This window comes from Lepidothrix coronata, unplaced genomic scaffold (genome assembly GCF_001604755.1).
Source record: "Lepidothrix coronata isolate B3197 unplaced genomic scaffold, Lepidothrix_coronata-1.0 Scaffold124, whole genome shotgun sequence".
NCBI classification, from domain to species: domain Eukaryota; kingdom Metazoa; phylum Chordata; class Aves; order Passeriformes; family Pipridae; genus Lepidothrix; species Lepidothrix coronata.
In genome coordinates, this window is record NW_016690304.1 from 3141447 (window position 1) to 3165259 (window position 23813).

The 23813-nt window shown below is 39.1% G+C and overlaps 1 protein-coding gene across 11 annotated transcripts in view; it reads left to right on the forward strand.

Annotated features, from left to right (window-relative positions):
• CTNNA3 (catenin alpha 3) overlaps positions 1 to 23813 on the forward strand; it is a 438877-nt gene that overhangs the window by 267712 nt on the left and 147352 nt on the right. For all 11 annotated transcript variants that reach the window (XM_017826101.1, XM_017826103.1, XM_017826104.1 and 8 more), the window contains one exon: positions 23030 to 23122. In XM_017826101.1, the coding sequence (XP_017681590.1) occupies positions 23030 to 23122 (93 nt within the window). The remainder of the gene's footprint in view (positions 1 to 23029; positions 23123 to 23813) is intronic.

The following is a 23813-nucleotide window of genomic DNA, read 5'->3' on the forward strand; positions in this document are numbered from 1 at the left end:
CTCCAAATGAAGGAAAGAGTGTGTTTAAAAAAATGTAGCTTTTCCCGAATCCAATCATGAGTTCAAGTTCAGTAAGTTTGCTCCTATAAAAAGCAGTGTCTCAGCTTTATCCCATTCAGCTGAATGTGTTCCACACACAAGGCTTCAGAGCAACCCTGTTGAGCTGGGCTGATGATTTTAGTGTTGCACCAAGGATGAATTCGATAATGCTGATTTAAAAGTGGAGTCAGGACAACGTGTTGTAATAAAGAGATAATGCTGCATTCTCAAAATAATCAGCGAGCAATAAATTGAATCAGCATAGTGGTATTCCCTGTACTGTTATTCTGTGGCTCAGTTATAAATATGCTGCTGTTGCCATATTGATAAAACCATCTGTGTTTAATTTTCCTTTCATGGTATTTTACCTGATTGCAGGGATTTATGAAATAAGATTCTGAATGTGGGCCACAAACACCTGTGTACTTGTGTAGTCAGAGCTCCAGTCACATAAAACCCCATTTTAGTCCTGCAGCCAGCAAGTCCAACAGTGATAGGTAAGATAGGTGATGCAATGATTTTGATGTTACAAGATGAGGTTGTAAGTCCATTTTTAATTAAACCAAACCATTGATATTTGTGTTGTTTCCAGTCTGAGCATTTACTTGTCTGCTCAGATTAGAACCTGTACTGAGAATGCTGGCCTGTCCCCCCACCCACCAGGATCACTCCTCTCATCATTTTGCTTATGTTGTCTTTTTTCAAAATTGAAAAATTCAGATAGGTATTCTGGGATTTGGTTGTGTAGGTCTTTTTTTCAATTTCAAACTTTATTTACCCCATTTACTCTTAACCCAAGGTAAAGAATTCCCAAAGATTTCTCTTGCTTACATTTAGTGCCTGTCTCTTCTTTGACTAAATGACCAGTCAAGTCTGGATGTCTAATTTCTAGGCAGCTGAAGTGAGGTGAGATGATTTGTACCTTGAGAGATGACTGTTAGTCTGTTTTGAGATCTACAATATATTGCATTTTCTTACACTTCATATAGCAGTTTTAATCAGGCATATCCTGGTTTTTGGTGCAGTTTTTGAATCTGTTTTTGAAAGATCAAGGATGTTTGAAGAATAGGTTATGATAGTGTTTTGTATATAAACACAATAAACTGAGTTGGATATTATAAAAACAAAAGTTCATTTTCTCACAAAGGTTAATCCAACAGTGTATTTGATATGGAAATTAGAAGTACTACTTGAAATGTCAAGAGATATTTTCTGTGGTTTCTATTTGAATCTGAAAATGAAAACTTCTCTAATGGAAACAGTAGGTCTTGAGAAAGAAGGTACTTTTTTTTTCCCCCTCTTTGAATATGAAATGTTAATTGTGCTAAGCTAAATCGCTCACTACTCTGACTCGCTGCTCATATTGTAATTTAAGAAACAAACAGTACCCTCATAGGCCAGTGACCTTTGTAAGTTGGCTTGAGGAGTAATATCTGTTACAAAAACCTCTCTTCTGAATTAGCATTTGGAAGCTACATTCCTTCCTTTAAAAATTGGTTTAAGACAGAGCAGAGTAATACGGTTCAGAAGCGTGTGTGTCAATTCAGTGAGGTATAAAACAGAGCAATGGGAAGACTGAAGACCACACCAGGTCTGGGGAAGTAGTAGCAACTAAAGATAATATCTTCTTCCTTGTTTTCTTGTAGTTTTGGAGGTTTTTTTGTTTTGTTTTTGTTGTGTTTTTTTGTTTTTTTTTTTTCTCTCCTGAGTTTATTAACTGCTCTCTGCTCTTACCCTTGAGGTTCTGGCTACTGTTAGAAAGTGCACAGACTTGGGATGTGAGCCACACTTAGCAGCAGAATCAGCTGGTGCCTCGTGGACAGCACTAGTATTGAAAAAGCTCAAATAGTGGCAAAGTGTTTGAGATACCTTGGCCAACATCTTTGCAGTATCGTGACTGCACAAGAACTGCACAAACCAGAATCTCTTAGCTGTAAATGGGAATAGTGTGTTCAGGTATATGGAGGAAGTGAAACAGTCCTGGTTACATAGTAAAAAAAGATCCCCAAACCGCCCATGTTAAACTGCCCACTTTGGCTGTGATATTGGACATTTCCACATACGGAATGAACGCTCAGCTGCTGAAATATTTTCGTGAGTACCGAGGGTGACGTTAAACATTCTTCAGATGGAGGTTGTTCCAGGCTACAGTGCCTTATATTGCTCATCTACTGCATCAAATATTTCTAAGTCTGCAGATTGATTTTGTGACATTGAAAAACTAGAATATATTGCAGGATGAAAAAGGCAACCAGATTTGGGTTAAGACTCTGTCTCTAAGTCTTTTTTTGTGAGCCTTGACTAAAACAAATTCCCCAAAGATATGTTTCTATTAGAAAGTGCTTGGTATTAGTGGGAATTCCTTATTATGATGCACCAATTTTGAAAAAAATATTTCAGAATATGAAAATTAAGTGCTTTGAGATTTGAGGTATTTAGGTTTTGCTTTGAAATACCATTTCATTTAAAATGTTACAATTGTATTGGAAATCTAGTTGACATATTTGATTATATGGAAACATTTTCTAAGAGTCTTGACTTCTAAGACATTTTAAAATTAGCTTTGAATAGAAACACTATTTTAAAATATGGAAATTAAGACAAAATAATAACAAAAAGCCTTCGGGGACTCAGTTGGACCTTATGGTTCCCTCTAAGACATGTCTGTTTTCAAAGAATAGATTGTTCTGGCCTGTGGTTCACTTCTACTGAAGACAAACCCAACTTCTGCTGTTGAGATAACACATATGTAAAAGTGAACAAAAGAGAGGTAACAAGGGAGATTGAAATGTCACATCTACATGGGGAGAAAAGCAAGGCCTGTGTAACTAGAAATTCTGTGTTTGGGAAAGCTGACAACTGTTCTGAGCTGATCTATCACAGAGATGTAATGCTCTCTGAGAGGAGGAGTGATAGGCTGGGTGAACTTGAGATTAAAAAAGGAATTTGATGGGAGCAGGGAAGAATCCTCTGATTATCTTGTCTTTTGGCACAGATGCAAATCTCCCACTGCAATGTTTAAAGGTCAGCTGTTCCAAGCAGAGGCTGAGAGATTTAATAGGAGAAGTGGAGGCAACGATGAAATGAACTTTGTGTGCTTCATCTCTTCTCTCTGTGCACAAATATATCATATTCTCTGTGGTTTGATCTGGTAACACTGACTGCAGATCTACTGATACATACATTTGATGGTTTGGCCTATTGCCTAATTCTTGCCCTTGTGTTTTTCAGTTTTGATTATATTGCAATATGACAGTGCTGGCTTCTAGGAATTAGGATTTCTAAGGTTGAATCTGCTATGAACAATGGACAGTTCCAGGCAGCACATCAGTGTTGTGAGGCGTTGATACAGAACAGCAAAGGCATGCAGGAGTGTTGTTCAAAAAACAGGTGTGCAAGTTAATACAAAGATTTCCAGTGCAGGAAATCCACATCTACTGAAGATGAATTCTCCCTAGGAGATCATTCTTTTTAAATGAAGTTAAAAGCTACAAGGGAGAAAAAAACCTTGAATAGGTGGTAATTTGGGTCCAGGCATTCCTTGCTTACTATAGGGTTTCTGCACGCTTGCCAGAGAGGCTGTGCCTGTCTCTGGATAGCATTGCACAACAGTAAGGGTAAGGAAAATGCACTTAAACCACCTTCACTGAAGAGTTCATAGCTTTTTGCCACTTTAATGTGATGAAACTACTGTGAGTGGGAATGACAGCAGTCTGGGATTGGCACCTTTGTTATTTTAAATATAAGTATAAATATTTTCTTAGTTTGTTGGTTTAGAGCCTTTCCTATTTCCCCAAGAGCTGGACCCAGAAAATGTGTTTGAATGGATGTCAGCCCAATTTATGGAATTCCTAATCCATCACAGAAATTAGGTGCTTCAAAGGTAGCATTTATTTCAGCTGTGTTTCAGTAGCACTTTGGAGAGTCCAAGAAATATCTGGGTCCATACAGCTGGGAGAATATATAGCACTGATAAACTGTAGAAGGAGAGAAAAAGAAAGAATCATTCTGTCATGTGAATCAATGACAGAGCCTGGATTAAAATGGAGATAAGTGAATTTAGCTAACTCAAAATCAGTGACCATAAACTCAGTTAAGAATGCCTATGTAAATTTTACCTGAATTAACTCCTTCTGTTTAGAAAACCATTGGTTTTCTAAAACAATTGGTGCCATTTTCATAAGGAAATTGGGGCTTAAGATATACATATGTTAAAAATAATTTTTCATTTAATGCCATTAGAATTACAATGCCATTTTGGCAAACAGTGTGAAAGAAAAATATGAATTTCACTTAAAAGTGAATTTTTTTTTTTAGGTTTTTCATTTTGTTTGCAAAATTTTTGTAAAACCCAGCACAGCGGAAATAACAGTAAGTATTTGGTAATCAAATCTGAACATCCAGTACATAAGGACTACATTGTTTAACATTTCTTATCTTTTACTTGGAGCTAAGGCTCATGGCAAAAAACTACTTGAACTCTGAAAACCAACAACCCCCCCCCCAGATTTGATATCCAAAGTCACATTTCCATAGTTTCCTGTCTGATAGCAACTTAATCTAAAATGGTATTTACCAATCATTTCGTTTTGCTTTACATATCAAAGTATTGCCTTTACAAAGTCCTGTCAACTGGAAGATCCTGATTTCTTTCTACCACCTTCAAAGACAAGGAATTGAGTATTCTCAGCACTGCTTCTATTTCTATCAGTTTTAATCTCAGGCTGGTAAACACCAAATAAATATAACATTTTAATCCTTCATTACCTGTTTTTTTAATATTGATTTTACTGAGCTATAGAAAAACAAAACTGCTTCTGACAGTGGCAAAACTTCCCTACTGCATGTGTAGAGGTCATGCTGACAGATTACCGGGACATCTTTATTAATTTTTGGGATGTCAGAAGAGAGTAGAATCTTTTATCATTCTTCAGAGCATAATCAGAAGGCAAGAAACGCGAATTCTCTTCTGTGGAAGTTTTTTGTTTCAGGTAGTTCAATGCTAAGGAGTTTCATCCCCAGATGTAAGGTCCCAGTCAAGGGCTTGTCACTTTTTCACTGGCACATTTGCTGTTGTTATTCTTCTTCAACCCATCATATAATCATATGGTATCATCATATAATCACATCTGTGTCAAAATACCAATTAAAGACCCTAAAACTGAGAGTATATCTTCACATCTGTTTTTGTGTTTCAGTTTAGTGTCTGTTAGCTGTGTCCATAAGCAAACACATCCCTGGGATGCAGGATCCTGTTGGAAGATGAGATCTGCTGACACAGAACTGGAGGGTGGTTTTCTGCTTCCAGGAGCATATATCTACCTGTGAAGCAGTTGGCATATAGAGATATGGATGTAGACTATTGGTCAGCATTTTGGGAATAAAATGTACCTATCAGCAGATTGGAATGACATTTTTGTAAATAAGATAAACTCCTTTAAACACAATCAATATTTATGAATGGGAAGTGGATTTTCATTACATTACCATACTAATTTCTATGATCAGTCTGCCCTTGACAAATTAACTCTCCTGTCTTATCACACTTTTAAAAATTTTTATTAGCTCTTAATTAATGAGTTAATGCTTTGTTTTTGAGAGGGAACCTACCCAATTTCTATGCGTCCTCAGTTTGTGTGATTCAGAATTCCCATTCAGTACTCCCCTGTTCCTGTCTGGCTTTCTCACTTTCAAGAGAGCCCAGCGTGCAGCCTGCCTGTTCAGGCAGGGTTTAATTAGTGGCACATCCATGAGATCTGGGCAGTGGAGATTCCTTTTTAGTAGGTTCTTCATTGCTGCAGTTGAGTTAAACCCAAAGATCTTAATGGATCCATTTTAACAATCCAATTGCTGACTTTGCTGATTTTAGCAAATCTGAGGTGAGATAGTTCTGTAGCAAGCAATACTAATCTAACTACCAAATCAGAAAATACGCGTCCTCGTTTTACTTAGAGATACTTTTTTTTTTCCTGCAACTGTTTAAAAATCAAACTTTTAATGCCTGAAACTGGTTAGAACATGGTGCTAATAACAGGGTTTGATCCCTGTAGGGGCCATTCATTTAGGAGCTGGAGTTGATGATCCTTGTGGGTCCCTTCCAACTCAGAATATGTGATTCTGTGAAGCACAAATCTAATGCTGGTAGACCTGAGAGTTAGGTCTAAACCCCTGCTTTCCCATTTCAGTTAGAATTCATTTCTGTGCTGAAGGCAAAGTGACCTGCTTGGCAAGAGGATGTGACAGCCTTCCTGGTTACACCTTACAAGCTCTCTGCTGCCAGGGGTTTCTCCAGTGGGTTGGTTGTTTGCAGATAGCATGCAGCAGGTAAAGATGATTTACCTAAAGGTGGCAAGTGGCATTTGGGGGGAGGGACATTTGGAATTATTACTAAAGTTGAAGGTAGCACAGGAATGATGCACAAATGCTTTATGTTCTAATAGAAACAGTCTGCCAACAGCCACTGAGAGGTGACGGGCAGGAAGGAGGCCTTTAAGGACAGGTGACTTTTCCTGGATGTATTGGAGCTGGTAGATGGGTGTTTAATGGAGAGTTAAGGTGGTCAAACCAGTGAATTAAGAAAATTAATTCAATAAATTAGCTTAAAGTCAAGCATATACTTCTAAGCATGTGTAAACTTTAAGACACTGAACCTTGCTATTTAGGGCCTCAGAGAGTTCTAGCGTTTTGCAGCCAAGTCCTGAATTAATAATGTGAGAATTTTTGCACCTTTATGTAATTAATCAAATAAGGTCCAACTTTCCTATTACTGATTGAGCTTCGGGTGATAAATGGTGACATTTTCATTAATCCTCTTAATCACAGCCTTTATTGCATAAGTGTGAAGCAAGGGAACAAAAGATAAACAACCCAAAGATTTATCAGACTTCCAGTGTGTGAGGGGCATATTTCAACAGCTAGAAATGTCAGGCACCAAGTACAGTGAGACAGGGTGTGCCAGAAGTTATGGGGGCTCCAAAAGGGAAGTGGACTCCTCGTCATGATACACGTGGTTAATGATTTTGGGGATAGTTTACAGAGAGCTAACACAAATGCATTGGCGGTGACTTTTTTTTCTTGCATTACTGCAAAAACCAGACTAAGAACTTCCTCAGAATATTAGAAATTGTGGTAATTGTGATTCCATTACATCCCCAAAAGTCTCATCATTTTGATATATTGACCTGTAATGAGCCAGTCACTTATAACAGAGTAATTGCAAAGGTGCTAAAAAAGGAACACGTCATCAAAGTATTACCATCATTTTTACTAAAGCTTGTGCTTCTTAAATACCAAATAAGTCTATGAGTGTGTGCACTTGTTAGGGTTTGCTGGCATGTTGGGGATTTTCCCTTGGAATATGGATGCTGTGATATCTGTTAAAGGTGGAGGTTTACTCGGAATGGTTTTACACTGAAGGAGGGTAGATTTAGATTAGGTAAGAGTAAAAAATTCTTCTCTCTGAGGGTGGGGAGGCCCTGGCACAGGTTGCTCAGAGAAGCTGTGGCTGCCCCATTCCTGGAAGTGTCCAAGGCCAGGTTGAATGGGGCTTGGAGAAACTCGGAATAGTGGAAGGTGTCCCTGCCCATGGCAGGGGGATGGAACAAGATGATTCCTTCCAATCCAAAGCATTCTGTGATTTTAAGAGTATTTTCCAACGGATCGGGCAAGATGTTTGTTTGCTCAATTAGAGCAAACAATAGGAAGATTCCTCTCTAGGAATCTTTCTGGGTATTTTACCACTGGCAAATGGCTTTTGAACCAGTATTTTTCTCCGTTGCTGCCTGGGTGATGCTTTTTCTAAGATTGTACCTTATAACATGTATATTCTTGGATACATTGGAGTAACTGAGAAATGTTCTTGTTCTGAAATGCAGTTTGTACACAATACCTAGAGAAGCTATCTAATACCTTGTATTTGAGACAAGAAAGCAAAAAGTAGGGCAAATGCTTTCATAATACAGACTTCACAGCATAAATTAAAAGAAGAGTAGCTGGAAAAAAAAAGAAGTAAGGAAATTATCAGGAAACACACTGTGGGAAGCCAGGGACTGGAATTTCTGATCACAAGGAAGGCGAGTGATCTCTGTTTAGCAGGGAAGTTGGGTATTTTTTTGTTTATGACAGCTTGGCTGAAACAAAAGGCACACACCGTCAGGTGGAGTGTTGTATAAGGCACGAACCCCACTCTGCACTCTGGCCGAGTGCTGGAGCGAGATTAAGGTTTATTACAAAGCACTTTGGTTTAAATACAACGCTTAAACATCACATGATCTCTCAACCAATGACAATCAAGTATTTCATTGACCCTGCATGAGAGCCCGGAAAACTACAAATCCCATAATTCCTTATTATGTTCTTCCTGCCACATTTCCCCCTTCTCTATATAATTAACAAGTTGTAATACTGTGCATTCTTTAAACATTCTTATTGTAACCAGTCTTATCTTAACCATTTATAAAAACCAGGGCCTATCCTCGTAAGGCCTTTATTGAACTGTTGACCACTTTGTTGGTTCGTGCCATATTCCAAACAATTAAATTACCCGGGATTTGTAGATGTGTAAAACCTTTTATCTGAGGGCGATTTTTGTGTGATTGGGTAAAGGCATCATCTTTATCTGAAAGGGAAATATGTTAGGTTGTAGATGTTGTGTTTGAAGTAGTGCTGGTTGAGGTAGTGTTGTTGAATGAGAGTGTAAAGTATCTTTCCATGAAGTGTATTTGGGTTCACACACACATACATATCTCCACTCGACTTTCTCATTCACACCTCGGTGGCCCCCGTTTCATTCTCTCCTCACACATGCATTCTTAAACCTTTTATTGTGTTTCTATTTAAATCATGGAGTTTGGATTTTATACTGGTTACTGTTTGTGTGTTTCTTTTGGTTCTCTTGTATCATTTATTGCTTCTTTGTGATTGCTTCCTGTTTTGAAGAAGTGTTAATGTAGATTTACACATGTAGGGAACAGACCCATATCTCTTTCCCCTTTTCTTTGTGTATTTTATAGCATTTTTTCTAATGTGTGGCATGTTCTTTTTATTATTGTTGGTTTTGTGAGTGAGTGAAGTATGTTGTGGAATAGAGTATCTTCTGATTTGTGAAATATGTTTTAGCTTTTGTTGAATAATATACATTGTTTGTGTTTATGGTTTTTGGAATTTCTGAAATTGGAAAACAATCAAGTTAGTATTTGGTAACATCTTTTGCCTTTTTCTAGTGTGTTTTGTTGTATTACTCTATTTGGAATGTGTGTGAATGGATGTGTATTATGTTAAAGTTAGATTTTGTGTGACTAACAAGGAATTATGTGGTGTGTATTTTTCCAGGTAAATGAGGGTTAGTGAAATCTTGAAGGAAGGAGACTTTGAGATGTGAAAGTAACTCTACAGCATTGCATGAATTAGTTATAATATTCATAGGTTAATTACAAAACAACTTAAATGTGCTACGTACATGAGTAAGTTGTAAAACTGGTACACAACCCTGGTCCAAGGTTTGTACCTTATTGTTCAGTTGTCCTTTTTTGTTGGTCCAGATGCAGATGGTCTCAGTGTCCCGTTTATTTATTTCTTGTAGTTGTTCTTTACCTTTAAAAACAATCTTGGCAAACACGTTAATAACAGTTCAGTCGATTTCAGATGAAAAGTGGGCAGGAACAGATGTGAGGATCAGGTGAATCTGTAGTTTTTGAAGCAATAGCGGTGAGCCATTTTAGGTTATAGTGTCTTTTACCTCTAAGTTGAAGGTTTTAGGGATGATCTTTCGTTGTGTAGTCTTCTTTCTATCAGAGATTTTATTGTTGGGCTTGTTGACCTTTTTCTGGAACACTTTACAGTCCTTATTTCTTAATAATATCAGTTAGAGTAACTATAACCAGATTTAATTCAGTCTCTTAGGTAGTTGTGCCTTACAAGCAGCTATTTTGCACTTTTGTTGACATTATGTATACTGTTTTGTGATAGCAAAATATTTTGAGAATGTTTGACTGTATTAATTAACAAAAATGGGGATGTTTAAAATTCTAAACTCCTTATTTGAATAACATTGTTACAATAATTGCATGTATGTGGATGTATTTGAGAATCTAATAATTCTAATAACTTCTAACAGCTTTTATCTTTAATAATTCAAATAAAGCCACTGGGAAATTAATGGAAAAATAGGGAAAAATTTCTAAAGCTTTAGTGTTCTGGTTTTGTGGAGATAAACAGTCTTAGTTAAAATGACACCAATTTACGTAGTGAAAGGCAATTGTAAAGGCTTTTAGGCAACAAAGAGAATTTTTCTCCCTCACAGTGGTGTGACTGAACAGTTAATAAAGTTTCAGTTCACTATGTTTTGTCTTCTTTTTCCCATTTTAGGTAAGAAGGGAGATTTTGAGTGAGAGATGAGAGGGACTTGTTTGTTGTTTCCCTCACCAGAAAGTAAATCACCTGTTTGTGTAGCCAAAAAGTTAGTAGGAAAGTTTCTATAGGAACAGGAATAGGATAAGAGATGACAAAATCCCATTCCACCCAGTTGCTAAGTAGTAAATCATTGCTATTATGTTTGAGGGGTAACATGTTATCTCTTTCTTTGCAAAGGCAATTATGCAAGAAGTGTTTTTTACCCTTTTCTTTAGCCAAAAAGTAAGTTGTAAAATCTCGGTTTTTGAAAATTCCAATCTTTTCCCACTCTGAGACAGGGGCAAAAGATATGAAAATGTATCTTTCTTTAGGTTTGAGAGATTGATAGACTAGTGAAAGGTCTTTTGTTAATAGCAGGGCTGTGCTTTTATGGTTTTCTAGTAGTGTATGTAAATGCCTCAGTTTTGTTTTAAGGAAAGGCCACTGTATCACAGATTTAGGGCTATCTGTTTTTTGGGCTGTTTGTGAATTTAGCTGCAATAGAGCTGCCTTTAGGAAAAGTTCTTGAGAGTGTCTATTTGTCCTTCACTGGCTTTTTCAATGAGCTTGCTCCCTATTTTTCTCCAAGGTGATATTTGATAAGGTCCGGTTAGAGGGAGAGCAGGTTCATGCACAGAAGTCCAATACAGTAAATCCCACAGTCTACTTTTTTCTATATTTCTGTTCTGTTCTTTTAAATAATGGGTGATAGCTTCAGCTGTTTGTTTAATTTCCAGAGACATCCTCTCCTGATGGTTTAACCACCCTCCCATATTGCCAAAGTGTTTTGGTTACCTCTGTGTGCTGAAGCCCTGTTGTCCTTTTTTCGTCCTTTTTTCTTCCTTTTTGTCTCTTTTTGCAGAGGTAACCCAGCACGCTGAATTCTTCCTTTTTTTTTCTTTTGATTCTGGTAAAATGAACACCCCCGGACAGGCACCCCAGAGCTTGATGCTCCTGGTTCCTGGTAGTCTGCTGAAGTCCCTGTTAAGGGATGGCCATTTAGAGTTGTGGTGGGGAAAAAAAGTGATTTTCCCTCTGGAGTTTAAAAAATGGTAACCCCCGAGGGGGTGGTGTCTTGATGTTCATCCAATCAGCGCCCCTGCAAAATTTAAACATATCACACCAGACCGGAAAAGAAGGATGATGAGGTAGTTGGAGAAGAAGTGGCCATGTTTTAGGCCACGAGGGCAGAAGGGGCAGGAGCCCCGCTGGGGGGCCAAGGCCCCTCAGCCCCCCGGCTGGGGTTGTAGAAACTCGGAAACAGTGTTAAACTGGACCGAGCTCTGTAGCTAGAAAGCTGGGGAAGTTTCTCCACTGTGAGTGGGCAGCAGAAGACAGAAAAGCAGCGGCAGAGGCAGTGCTGAGTGGAAGGCTATGGCTGAAAGCCAAGAAGATAAGAAACAAGCAGCAAAGTCAGCATGCAGCTAAGCAGAGAGACACAGAGATGTCTGATGGAGAGACAGACAGGAGAAGGCTTAACAGAGACAGTTTTGGGGCAAGAACTGAATCAACTCTTCCCCAAACCCCTTTTAGACCCCTCCTAGGAGGAGGGGGTGGACTCCTACTTGGTGGAAGTCCTGAAATGCATCATGCACCAGAGAGAGGAGCTAAGAGCTCAGAGATGTCCTGGAAGCTGGACAGGGATGGCTGGATGGAATGCGGAGGAGGTGACCTTGTTCCCCCCCCAACTCCCCGCTGCTACCACACTGGCAGTTTTGAGACATAGCGCTGATAGAATGCTTAGGGCAAAGACTGGACTGAAAGCTGCCCTAAGTGTTCTGACTCGAGGGAACTCAGCCCCTTGAGGAAGGGGGTCTTACACCCCATGATATGACGTGGTGAGGTGAGCTTTTGTCCCGGCTTCGCAGTCCATGGGAGAGAGAGACCTTGCTTGGAGTCGAAGGGCCAAGAGGGGTGAGAGGAGACCCCCTTGTGTGTAATGGAAAGAGATCCAACTACAACAACTCCAGCTACGACTGCTGCATTGAAGAGAGAGACACCACTGCCCTGAAAGTGGAAAGTCCTTCTTCCCTTCTGGACTTTTATTGAAGGGAGAGGAGATTTGATCCAATGTAAATATTGCATTATCATAGGAGAGATAGTTAGGATTGTGTATATAATGTATTATAATATTTATTTGTGTAATAATTGTAATATATTTCCCTTCCCCCCTTATTGAATCTTGTGTTGTGTCTGGAAAACCCCTCTCACACTGAGGTGAGTTGTGGGAGGGGGGCTTGGACTCGGAAATTGGATTTTTGGGTGTTTCAAACCACGACAGGAGTGTTGTATAAGGCACGAACCCCACTCTGCACTCTGGCCAAGTGCTGGAGAAAGATTAAGGTTTATTAGAAAACACTTTGGTTTAAATACAGCGCTTAAACATGTCACATGATCTCTCAACCGATGACAATCAAGTATTTCATTGAGCCTGCATGCGTGAGAGCCCGGAAGACTACAAATCCCACAATTCCTTATTATGGTCTTCCTGCCACAGTTAGGTGTTTCCCTTTGGTGTAATTCATCCTCTACAGAGGCTCTTGAAAAGAATCTGAACACCAAACTTGAGCAAGGTGCAATAATGTACACGTAGTTACTCCCAAGGGGTTCACATTGCTCACATTTTAACATCATTGTATTCAACTGCTTTTTAATAACTGTTAGCCTAGTATTCAAAATACTGAGCTCATGACAAATTTCTGAAACCCTCTAAAAAACACAGACTGGTCTTGCTAGGCATGAGGAACCTCCTTGCTAGGCTCAGTAGGGCAGAATTAAAGTATCTAGGTGTGCTTTCTCTAAATGAACTGTCCTCAGTCACAACACTATCAACAGTCTTTTACCTAACTGGTGCAGGGAAGGGACAGAGGACAGTCATGGCCCTGTCCTGTGCACTTCTGTGATGGGAAGTTCAGATCACCGTTCTGAGTTTTAGCTTAAATAATGTCTACCCTGTTAGCCCATTGTTAAAGGTCATTTATGGGTTTTAATTCTAGATTGCCTTGCGCAGAGATTTTTCTTCCTTTGGAACATAACTCCTACATCTCTTTCTCCATTGTTGTTGGACATGTCTGTGTGTGAGGATTGTTCCTCATCAGTGCATCACTTTACAGTGAATAACACTCAATTCCTTTGCCCCTTTTCAAGGCCAGTGTACTGTAAACAAGATAGGAGTTTTTTTGTGCATTTAGTAGGATCACAATCCTACAGTTTTGAATTCTATCCACATGCTTAAGGATGAGCCCACACATGATGCTTCAGACAGCACTGCGATCTGCAGCTTGGAAATCTGATATCACATATGATTTTGTATGCAAGTTTTGGTTGCAAGGCTGATGAACAGCTTTGAGTTCTTTTTCTTTGTGACCAGTCTCACCTTTCCTAGACCAGAGATCACATACCAAAAATTCGTCAAGGCTTTCTTATAAAGTGTTTTATGAACCCTTAAACTCTGTTAGCAGAAGTTGAGACTTCCACTGACACAGAAACATTTTATGCTAGTACAACGTTTATTCCATACAAACTGAAGTAGCTACGAGCCTACTTCTAGCTCCACTGCAGTTGGAATTGGCTGTCTGTACATGGTTTTCATGCACCATTCATAAAGAGGAGAATAAAAAGTAATAAGCCTGAGAAAAATGACTTATTCATTTAAGGGATAAAGGAAGGGTAAAAATTAATGAGAGGGTTAATTATATTTTTACAAGATATTTGAAATGTAGCCTATAGTGAATGCATAAAAATATGCTGTGGTGCAATAAGAATGTAATGCATAAGAATATACTATGTGTCAGTGGCACAGGTTAGATTTTTACCACTGGAGCAATGTAACATTTATTTTGTTTTACAGACAACTTAGTTATGCAGTACACATGTATGTACTTAATTATGAATGAGTAAGGGATTACTTCCTAGCCACTGCACATACCATTGGTTTGAGCGACTCAGAAAAAGCATCCTAAGTGTGTTTACAGCCTTAAATTTCAGTTTCGCATTTCAATTCACGTCGGCGTGGAAAGTTTTTTGAATGGAGTCAGCGTACACCCAGACCTCCCGCCTGCCCTGTGCGGCGAGTCAGTGACAGTGAGCGAGAGGAAAACAATCCCCGGGGCGGTGGGAAATCGCGGTGTTCACAGCGGCTTCTCACGCAGCCGGGGACGAGGCTCTGTTAAAGCTTTCCAGGCACGGACCCGTCAGACCCGGCCGGACTCGGGCTCTCCCCTGCGCTGCCGGCCCGGGGCGGACACGCAGTGGCTCCTGTTGTGCGGGGCTGAAACACACACACACACACACACACACACACACACACACACACACAGAGTCACTCACACGCGCACACAAACTCACAAACACACACACAAGCTTACACACACACACACAAACGCACACACAAACTCACACAGACACATGGACACAAACTCACACACAAACACACACAAACACACACACAGTCACACACACACACAGTCACTCACACACAACCTGACACGCGCACACAAACTCACAAACACACACACGCAAACACACAAAAACACACACATAAACTCACACACACAGAGAGTCACACACACAAAACCTCACACACACACAAACTCACAAACACACGCACACAAACTCACAAACGCACACACACACAAACTCACACAAACACACAAAAAACCGCACACACAAACACACACACACAGAGTCACACAGACAAGCTCTCACACACAAACTCACCTACACACACACACTCACCTACACACACACAAACTCACACACAAACACACACACACAGAGTCACACACACAAGCTCACACACACAAACTCACCTACACACACACAAATTCACACAAACTCACACACAAACACACACACAACCTCACATGCGCACACAAACTCACAAACACACACAAACTCACAAACACACACACAAACTCACATACACACACACAAACTCACATACACACACACAAATTCACACAAACTCACACACAAACACACACACAACCTCACATGCGCACACAAACTCACAAACACACACAAACTTACATACACACACACAAACTCACATACACACACACAAATTCACACAAACTCACACACAAACACACACAAACACACTCGCACACACACAAACTCACACACACACAGTCACACACAGTCACACACAGTGTCACTCACACACACACACACACACACACACAAATTCACACACACACACACACACAGGCTGCCCCACACTCCCACACAGCTGTGTTTGATGAGGCTCAGGCTGCCCCTGCTCAGTGCCTGCCCTGCCCGCTCTGTAGGTGCAGATGCTCCGGGCACGCCGTGGGTGCAGGTGGGCTCTGTGTCTCTGGAGCAGGTGGGTTCGGCTGCACAACCCCGTGTGGAGCTTTTATGGTAAGTGCTGAAGGTGCCTTTTGATCTCCTGGCAGGGGGATCCCACCATTCTGGCCACTGGGTGCTGAGGGCAGATGGCACGGGCTGGGCAGGTCAGGCTGCTAAAACCAGCCAGAGCTGTGTATTTTCTGCTTTATTGTCTGCTTTAAGAGATGTTAGTTTGCTTTTGTAAGCAGTGAGGTTTGGTTGCCTTGCTGCTTTAAAGGCATAATTTTGTGCCACATAAATTCTAAAATACCAATCCACGAGGCAGCAACAGAAAACAACATGTTAAGAAATATTTTCCTGGGTTTGGAGATTTTCGATCTCACCTATTGGAGACAAAATGGCCTCTTTTGAGATGAAGGAGTGCAACTAAGTGATAATGAGATTCTGGGAGCAAGGTGTGGATGAGGGATGTACAACCCAGTCTGGAGTGATCTTTGAATCAGTGTTGGGATTTAGTTATTATGTGTTATTCTTAAAGCTGTTTGGTGAGTGTTACAGTAATCCTCCTCTGGTTATCACCTTTTCAATTCCCGTTGAGTGGAAGTAGGACAAGAATAGATTAAAGGTCTTTGTAATCATGCAGAAATCATGATGGTGTATTGTATCCTCTGTCACTCTGAAATGAATGCATTTTTTGTTTGTGGTAGGTACAAATTTATACATCTGCATTCTGTCATTGTTTCCTGTCTTCAGTGAGGCTCTGTGAAGGGCTGTACTTTGCTTTCTGGTAGTCATTAAGTCTTCTCTGCAAGGATTTCTCTGAGTTACTCTCCTTTAGTTTAAGTCAAGGAAACAGCAGTTATCAACATTTCAGCTGCTGGAAAGCCTAGGGGAAAAAGGTTGTCACAATAAATTGTGAAGTGCAAAACCAATTTTTTTTTTTTTTTGAAAATAAGGTTTTTCTTTTTTTTTTTTCCTGCCTGCGAATGTGCTGTGTGTTGCATACCATTCAGCACTGAATTGGTGCTGAGCTGTCCCAGAGGTTGGAGAGAGACTGTTGGGTTGGAGAAAGATTCCAAGAATACTGAAAGAGAGAATGAACTCATGATAAGTTCTGAAATGAGGTGACTCTTCTTTCTGAAAAGCCAGTACTTGGAAAGAATTCTTTAAACACATCTGATATGCTCACTTGTGTGAGGTAGGAGGGGTTGGTGGTTGCATATAATATGAGTTGCCTTGGGCTCTGACCTGCTTTCTTCAGTGAATTTCATCTTTTAAATTAGGGGATGGACTTGTACTTGCCCTGGGAAGGCTTTCAAAGTGCTGGATTTCAGATATTGCCATAAGCAGAATCTTGATAAAGTTGGATGACCTTTGTTTTTATATATTTTTTTTTATTTTTTTATTGTTTTGTGGAATATTTGAATAAACAGTAATAAGAAAGTAATTAAGGATGCATTAATGCATATTTTTGAATCTTGCCTGTGTTTTATAGAATAAATGGGCCTGGAATCTTGGCTGTTGTATTGACAGTTTATTACATATGCTGTATTTATTATTTAAGTGCAGGAGATGGGGAGTTTCGTGCAGTTTTGAGCACTGGTCGATCTTTACTGACTTTCACTGGTGAGTGATGTTTCTCAGATCCCACTGGTGTCAGACAGTTAAGGCCAGTTCACTAATCTGTTTATAAGCACTTCTGTGTGCCCCTTTCCCTCAAGAACTGTGTATCCTGGCAGGGAGTTTTGATCACTCCTTCCCTAAGATATTTTATGGAATTGGCTAATTCTGTGCATGACTGAGTCCTCTTGCTCAGGGTAACTGCTGTCTTATTTGCCATGTTTGTTGTGATGCTGAGCTAAGGAAAATGAGAAGGTTTGTTATTAATTACATGATTACAGAACTGGATAGTCACTTTGTCCTTTTGAAAACCCTGCCTTCTTCTGGTTTAATTTATTACACAAAATCTTTCTACTGCTAAAATGTTTTTTATTTTCGATACTGACATTTATTTTTTTTCTGTCTGCATGAAAAAAGAGCCAGGGACAAGGCAGTAAAAATGGTTGGGTTTTAGTCAGTTCTTTGCCTCTCCTATTCTCCTTTTCAAGCAGTTTTCTTTATATTTCTGTGCTCACATGACACTGCTGGAATGCCCTCTGTTGCTAACATTCAGCAAATGGTGCTCAGGGGAGGTTTCATCAAGCAGTTTACCTTTAGATCTTTCACTTGCTGTTGTGTTTGGGCCCGTGGAAGGACCTTTGTTCAGGTATCAGAGGCTGCTTCCCACTTATTCCAGTGGATTAAGTCTGGTGCTGGTGTGGATGGTACGTTTTTTGGAGAGACCATTAGTGAGACACAGGTCACAACTACAGGCAGTTTCTGTTTAGTGGAGTCTTGAGCTAACCTGGGTTGCCAGGGCACAGATAAAATCCAAATAGAGTCTGTTCTTGGTAGTAACAAGGGCTCTGCATACCGAGGTCTAGAGAGGGAATCCTTATCTGAGTTCTTCAGCTGTAAACTGTGACCCAAAGCAGTGAGCTTAATGGGGCATCTAGCCTGACACCTTTATTGAAAGGGAAATTATTTCTAAAATGTTACTAGGTGGAATTCTTCCTTACTAATGTGTGGTATTTGCTGCAGAGTATTGTGTGTGGTTTTTTCCCATTTTTATTTTGGTTGAGGCCCAATTCATCAAATCTCCTAAATAAACTTGTGTGAGAGAAGACTTGTCTGAGAACGTGGAACTTCAAGTAAACCTGTTACAGTTATGTTGCTAAAAAACAAAACGAGCCCAGAAACCAACAATCTGGTCTGCTGGTATTCAAAAACCTTTTATTGATTAATTGCAGAAGCAGAATCATTGTCACGTTTAACGGGAAATATTTTAAGTTGTGTAATACTCTGAGAAGTAACATCTTAACCAGGTGGTTGGTTACTCCTCAAGGGGGGCAGTGATAAGCCTCAGGTGTACCAGGTGGAGCTGATTTTGTTAAATCAGGAGTGATTATAGCATTAGTGGAATACTGGGTGATTCAGTTCTGCAGAAAACGGAAGGAGATAGAGACGGGCACAATTAAGAGAAGTACAAAAGGAGCCAAAGGAGTGAAGAGACTTGCAGGTGCCCCAGACTACTTAATTTAGCAGACTCAAGAATCCTTCTGGAAAAGTGCAAGGGGAAAAGCTAAGAGAGACAGGGAAAGCAACATAATATATGTTAAATAGATTGTTGAGTAGAGTTTTTAGCTTCATCTCCACAAAAGTAAAAACTAGTAAAAGTTGAGAGTGTAAATTTTGACCTAAAGTATTACTATTTGAGTTGATCTGGAAAGAAATTAAGTTTTATGGTGGAAAATGGACTGGAAAATAAGCAACATTGTGATATTACTTTATTGCCCACTGGAGGTAAGTTTTCAGTCTAGAGCAATGTATTTTTTCACTATAAACAAATATTCTAGTCAATGTAGGTTTTATCAAGCTCATAAAAATGCATTTAGTAATCATAAATGCATATAAAAATGCAGCAATGACTAGAAGACATACATACATCAATATAGCTGTTCCCTTGAAAAAGTATAGAGTCAATATTTAATGTTGACCTTTATAGTTTTTTCATGGCTCTTTTTTTGTATGAACAGTTGTTTTCCTCAGAAGACTTTTTAAGGCTTCATTAGTAAAGCCAGTGGTAGAAACTTTGAATGCATCATAAACTTGCAGAAAGTATTTCTGTATACCACAAAACTGGAAGCAAAGAATATGGAAGTAGCTTTTTCACTTGCAGTTTGAGGAGAGCAGGGACTTACAATCAGTTTACAGAGAGTACATAATTTATATCAAAAGCTAAGTTGACTGCTATAATGCTGAAATTTAAATGTTATATCTCAGCTCAGTATTCAGTTGCTCTCCTACAAATGAAATACCTTCCGAATTGTGATTATTCAGGATTAACCAAACAAAACAAACCACAACAAAACAACAGCAACATAACAACAACAACAAAACAAACAAACAAAAAAACCCCACCAAAAAACAAAACCGCAAAATTATCAGATCAGTATTTTAAACCTTCTAGTAAAGACTACATTTGAAATCTTGTGACAAACAATTTAAATTTTCTTGAAATTTGAAGCATGTCAGTTTTTATTTTAGACACATCACTGGTTTTCCTTGCTTTGATTTAGAGTATATTACAAAACCACTTAAATATCAACAGAGCATTTGTTATCCAAGGCTATACAGTCTCCCAGTATGGTACTGAGAATTTCCATAGGATCACCAATGGGAGGGATTGGGTTGCCAGAGAGTTCTTTAAGTATGCTAAAAATATTACAAAGAACAGACTTTGGGCTTCCCTGCAGAGTGGTGAAGGACCCAGTAAACTTTAGGTTAGACAGATCTTTGGAGGGTCTCTCCTCAGCAAAAGATTTTCTTGACAGGAAGGATTTACTATGTAGAAGAGGAAGTTCATGGAATTAACAACTTACTTATCCTTAGCAATTTACAGTATAAGTGAATTAGGATAAAATAGTGTAAAGAAACTGAGCTCCTATGGGTGGAGCAAGAGGGATCACATCCAAAGAACATGTTGCTTCATTTAGTACAATTTATAGAAGAGGAATTTAGTTCGTTGGCAGATAGTCTGTTCCCAAGCAAATACTTATTTTTGGGAGTTAATGCAGTGAATTTGACTGAAAAAAATCCTTGGGGGTACATTTAGTTCTTACTGTGAAGTGTGAACAATAGAACAGTAAAGCTGTTCTCAGCTGAGAATGAAACAGGTGGTGAGGCAAAGCAGTGATTATTTACACTTTTACTACTTTAAAATCTCACTTTTGCATTTGGCTTTGCATTTGTGTTCTCACCTTGGAGTTCACTCTGAACCACTGTGGTGCATTTGTGACATTTGTTGTAAATCAGACGAACCTCTGTTTGCTGTTGGAAAGTTGCCTGGCATAAATTCCTAATGCTTATAATCCTTAGTTGGCTGCTTGTGCTTTGAGAATGATATTATGAATTGGGTCATCACCAAGGAATACCTACAGCTGAGCTGAAGAATCAGGAGGGGAAGCGTAAGATCAGAAAGAGTTTTTCCTCTCTCTATAAAAAAGCATCATGGCTGTTGACTTCAAATAAAAGGGAATACTTGTGGACTAAGAGATCCATCCCAACCTGAGCGTGCTTTGTCAGAAAAGAGCCATGCTTTTTTACCCTTCTGATTTTCAACATGATCTGGTAACATACACATAATTTGTCCCCAGATGCTGATGGGCTCTATAGAGCCATTGGCATGGATTGGTTTAGAGTTCATTCTCATATTTTGAACAGGGCTTTGCATTTTGAACATGGATTGATTTAGAGTTCATTCTCATATTTTGAAGAACTGCATGATCTCTGCAAGCCTCTTTTAACCTAATTTATTATTCTGTGACTCTGTGACACAATTTAAACCAAGGGCTGCATTTGTACTGAAATGTTGGAGCCAGTGCAACTGGGAAACAGGATAAAAAGTTGTTCTAAACTGTCTCTGTATCTGCCTTGCTGATCAAGACAGGGATAAAACAGTTATTGCTTACAGCAGAGAACTCAGTCTTAAAACTGTTCTTACTGATAAACAGGAACTGTGGATCCCACATGTTTGCAGTGGATCCTAAGGAATGAAAAGTAGCTTGTCTGGGAACTGTGAAATGAAATTTGAAAACCCTGAGGAACCTTATGCTAAAGAGAAAAAAGACTGCTGAGGGTTTATTTTGTCCTGGTGGAATGGCTGTTATTGCCTTTTTTTTTTTTTAACCGTTGAATTGTTACTGCTTTAGGCATAGAGAAGCTCTTTCAGAAACAGATCAATAATATTTGCACCGAGCCTTGTTCTTTGTTTGTTTAGGGGGGTGTATTAATGCAGTGTGAATGAATGCAGTGTGACAATTAGGGATACAGAAGCAGCTCAGTGACTAGGGCAAAGGAATGAAAATATTCAAACCAACATGAATTAGTTTTTGGGGACCAATAGTGAAAAGCTCTGACCTTCAATCCAAAGAAAAATAACTGATTTTTTTTTTTTTTGAGGGGAGGGAACAGCATCTTTTAGAGTTGTATTGTGATGACACCAAATCATCTATTGGTAGTTTAGGGTGAAGAGTCAGGAGGGGAAGCATAGAATCAAACCCTTTTTTTTTCAGATACTGCATTAAAAAACCAACCCATGGCGGTTTGCTTCAAAAAAGAGGGAATACATTGTCAATGCATCTATGCAAACTGGATTTCTTCAGTCTTAACTGTTCTTTTGTATGTGGTCAAGATAATGCATCCCACAGGTAGGGAATCAGTGAGTTCTGTTGGAATACCAGGGGTAGGTGCATGGAGTATTTATATGTAGGCAGAGGTGACCATGGAAGGCCCTGCATTCTGGCCCTCATCCACTTCACAAAGGGTCTTACTCAGTCTCTTCTGACTTTGCAGAAGGACAAGTAATTAATTTGTCTGTGCACTAAATAATGCCTTGTAATTACATCACATCAATTAAGTAAGAATAATAAAAGCCTTTGGCAATAGGTCATGGTTGAACTAGTAGTAGTATCCTAAAGCCTGTTGATGTTCAGTTGCAGTGAATGAAGCAAGTGCTGTTTTCTTAATCTATTTAAACTTGTGGAACTGTGGAGCATCATGGAAGAGGTTTTTACTCTAAAGGAAGCTGGATCTCCATGGTGTATAGTAAAATAAACCAGAAGACAGACTTGTTCTTTCACAGATTTCAAGTTTCCATCTGCATTTACAGTGTCAGCTGCACTGATGTGACTATTTCAGTAGAAAACCATACCTCTAATTAGGGGAATGATCTGTGGATAGCTCAGGGCATAAATTACTCTGTGTTTCGTTACAACAAATAAAGGTAAATGTTGTTTGAGCTTTAAGGTCTTAGAAATAAGTTTAAAAAAAAGTTAAAAAGCTGGACCTGATTTGAAGGGCTCTGAAAAATTTTAACAAGTGAGATCACAAGGAACCTTAGCTGAAGCCTTAGGTTCTTACTTTGAAATTTTCTCATGTAATCTAAACAACACCCTGCAGCTTTTACCTGGTGAACCTCAACTGGGATGAGATAATGAGATTTCATGTCATTGTCACCCCTTTCCACTGCTCTTTTTTCACCCCAGTGTTTCCTTGTTCAAGTATGTCCTTTGAAAAATTATTTTCCAAAAACAAAGGCTTTCTAGCAGAGATGGTTTTTGGCAAGTTTGGGGATGCATGCTTGCTTAAAAGGCTCCTTGTTTATTGAAGTTTGTTTCTTTTGTTTAAGGTTGCTAATCTTGCTTGTTCATTGTCAACAAATGAAGAGGGAACGAAAATTGTCCAGATGGCAGCTAATCACATAGAGACCTTGTGCCCACAGGTAGGACTTTTTCAATTAATTCCCATTACATCTCACTGACCATACAGTGTATTGTCACACAATGTAGATGTTTAGCTGTGCTCCTTTAGTCTAAATTCACATTCCATTTATACAGTTCAGTGTAGCAAATGGAGACCAAATGGCAAATCCAGGGCAAATACTCAATTTGTTTTCTCTTTGTGCTTAACATAGGAATGGTCGATAGTCTGTATTGATTGGGAGTTCAAAAAAGCTGTAAAAGTTACAATTGCAGAAATATGCTGTTCTCTTTCTGAATCAAACCTGTTTGAATGAACATTGTAATGTGATAGGCAGGTTGGGAACGTTTTTACACTTAGAAAACAATACCTGTTTTGACCTTTAACTTAAAATATACAAAATCCCAATCAAGTGGTAACAGTATGTGAACAGCAAAGGATGAATTCTTCTGATTATCACCAGTTTAAAAGATCAAACCTTTGTCTTAAGGAAATAAATGAAAAAAAGGCACAGCTACAGATTTATTCTACAAAATTTATTCACTCTTGGTTTGTCATGTTCAGTATTATAGAGATATAAAACCCTCTGCAGTTAGATCTGTTTAGAGCACAGATTTTAGGGATTTCTGTGGATCTGATCTGTGTGTTTTAGTTCTTTGGAGAACACTGTGGTTTACACGGTGGCCTAAGTCTTCTCACCCTTTTGTCCTAAA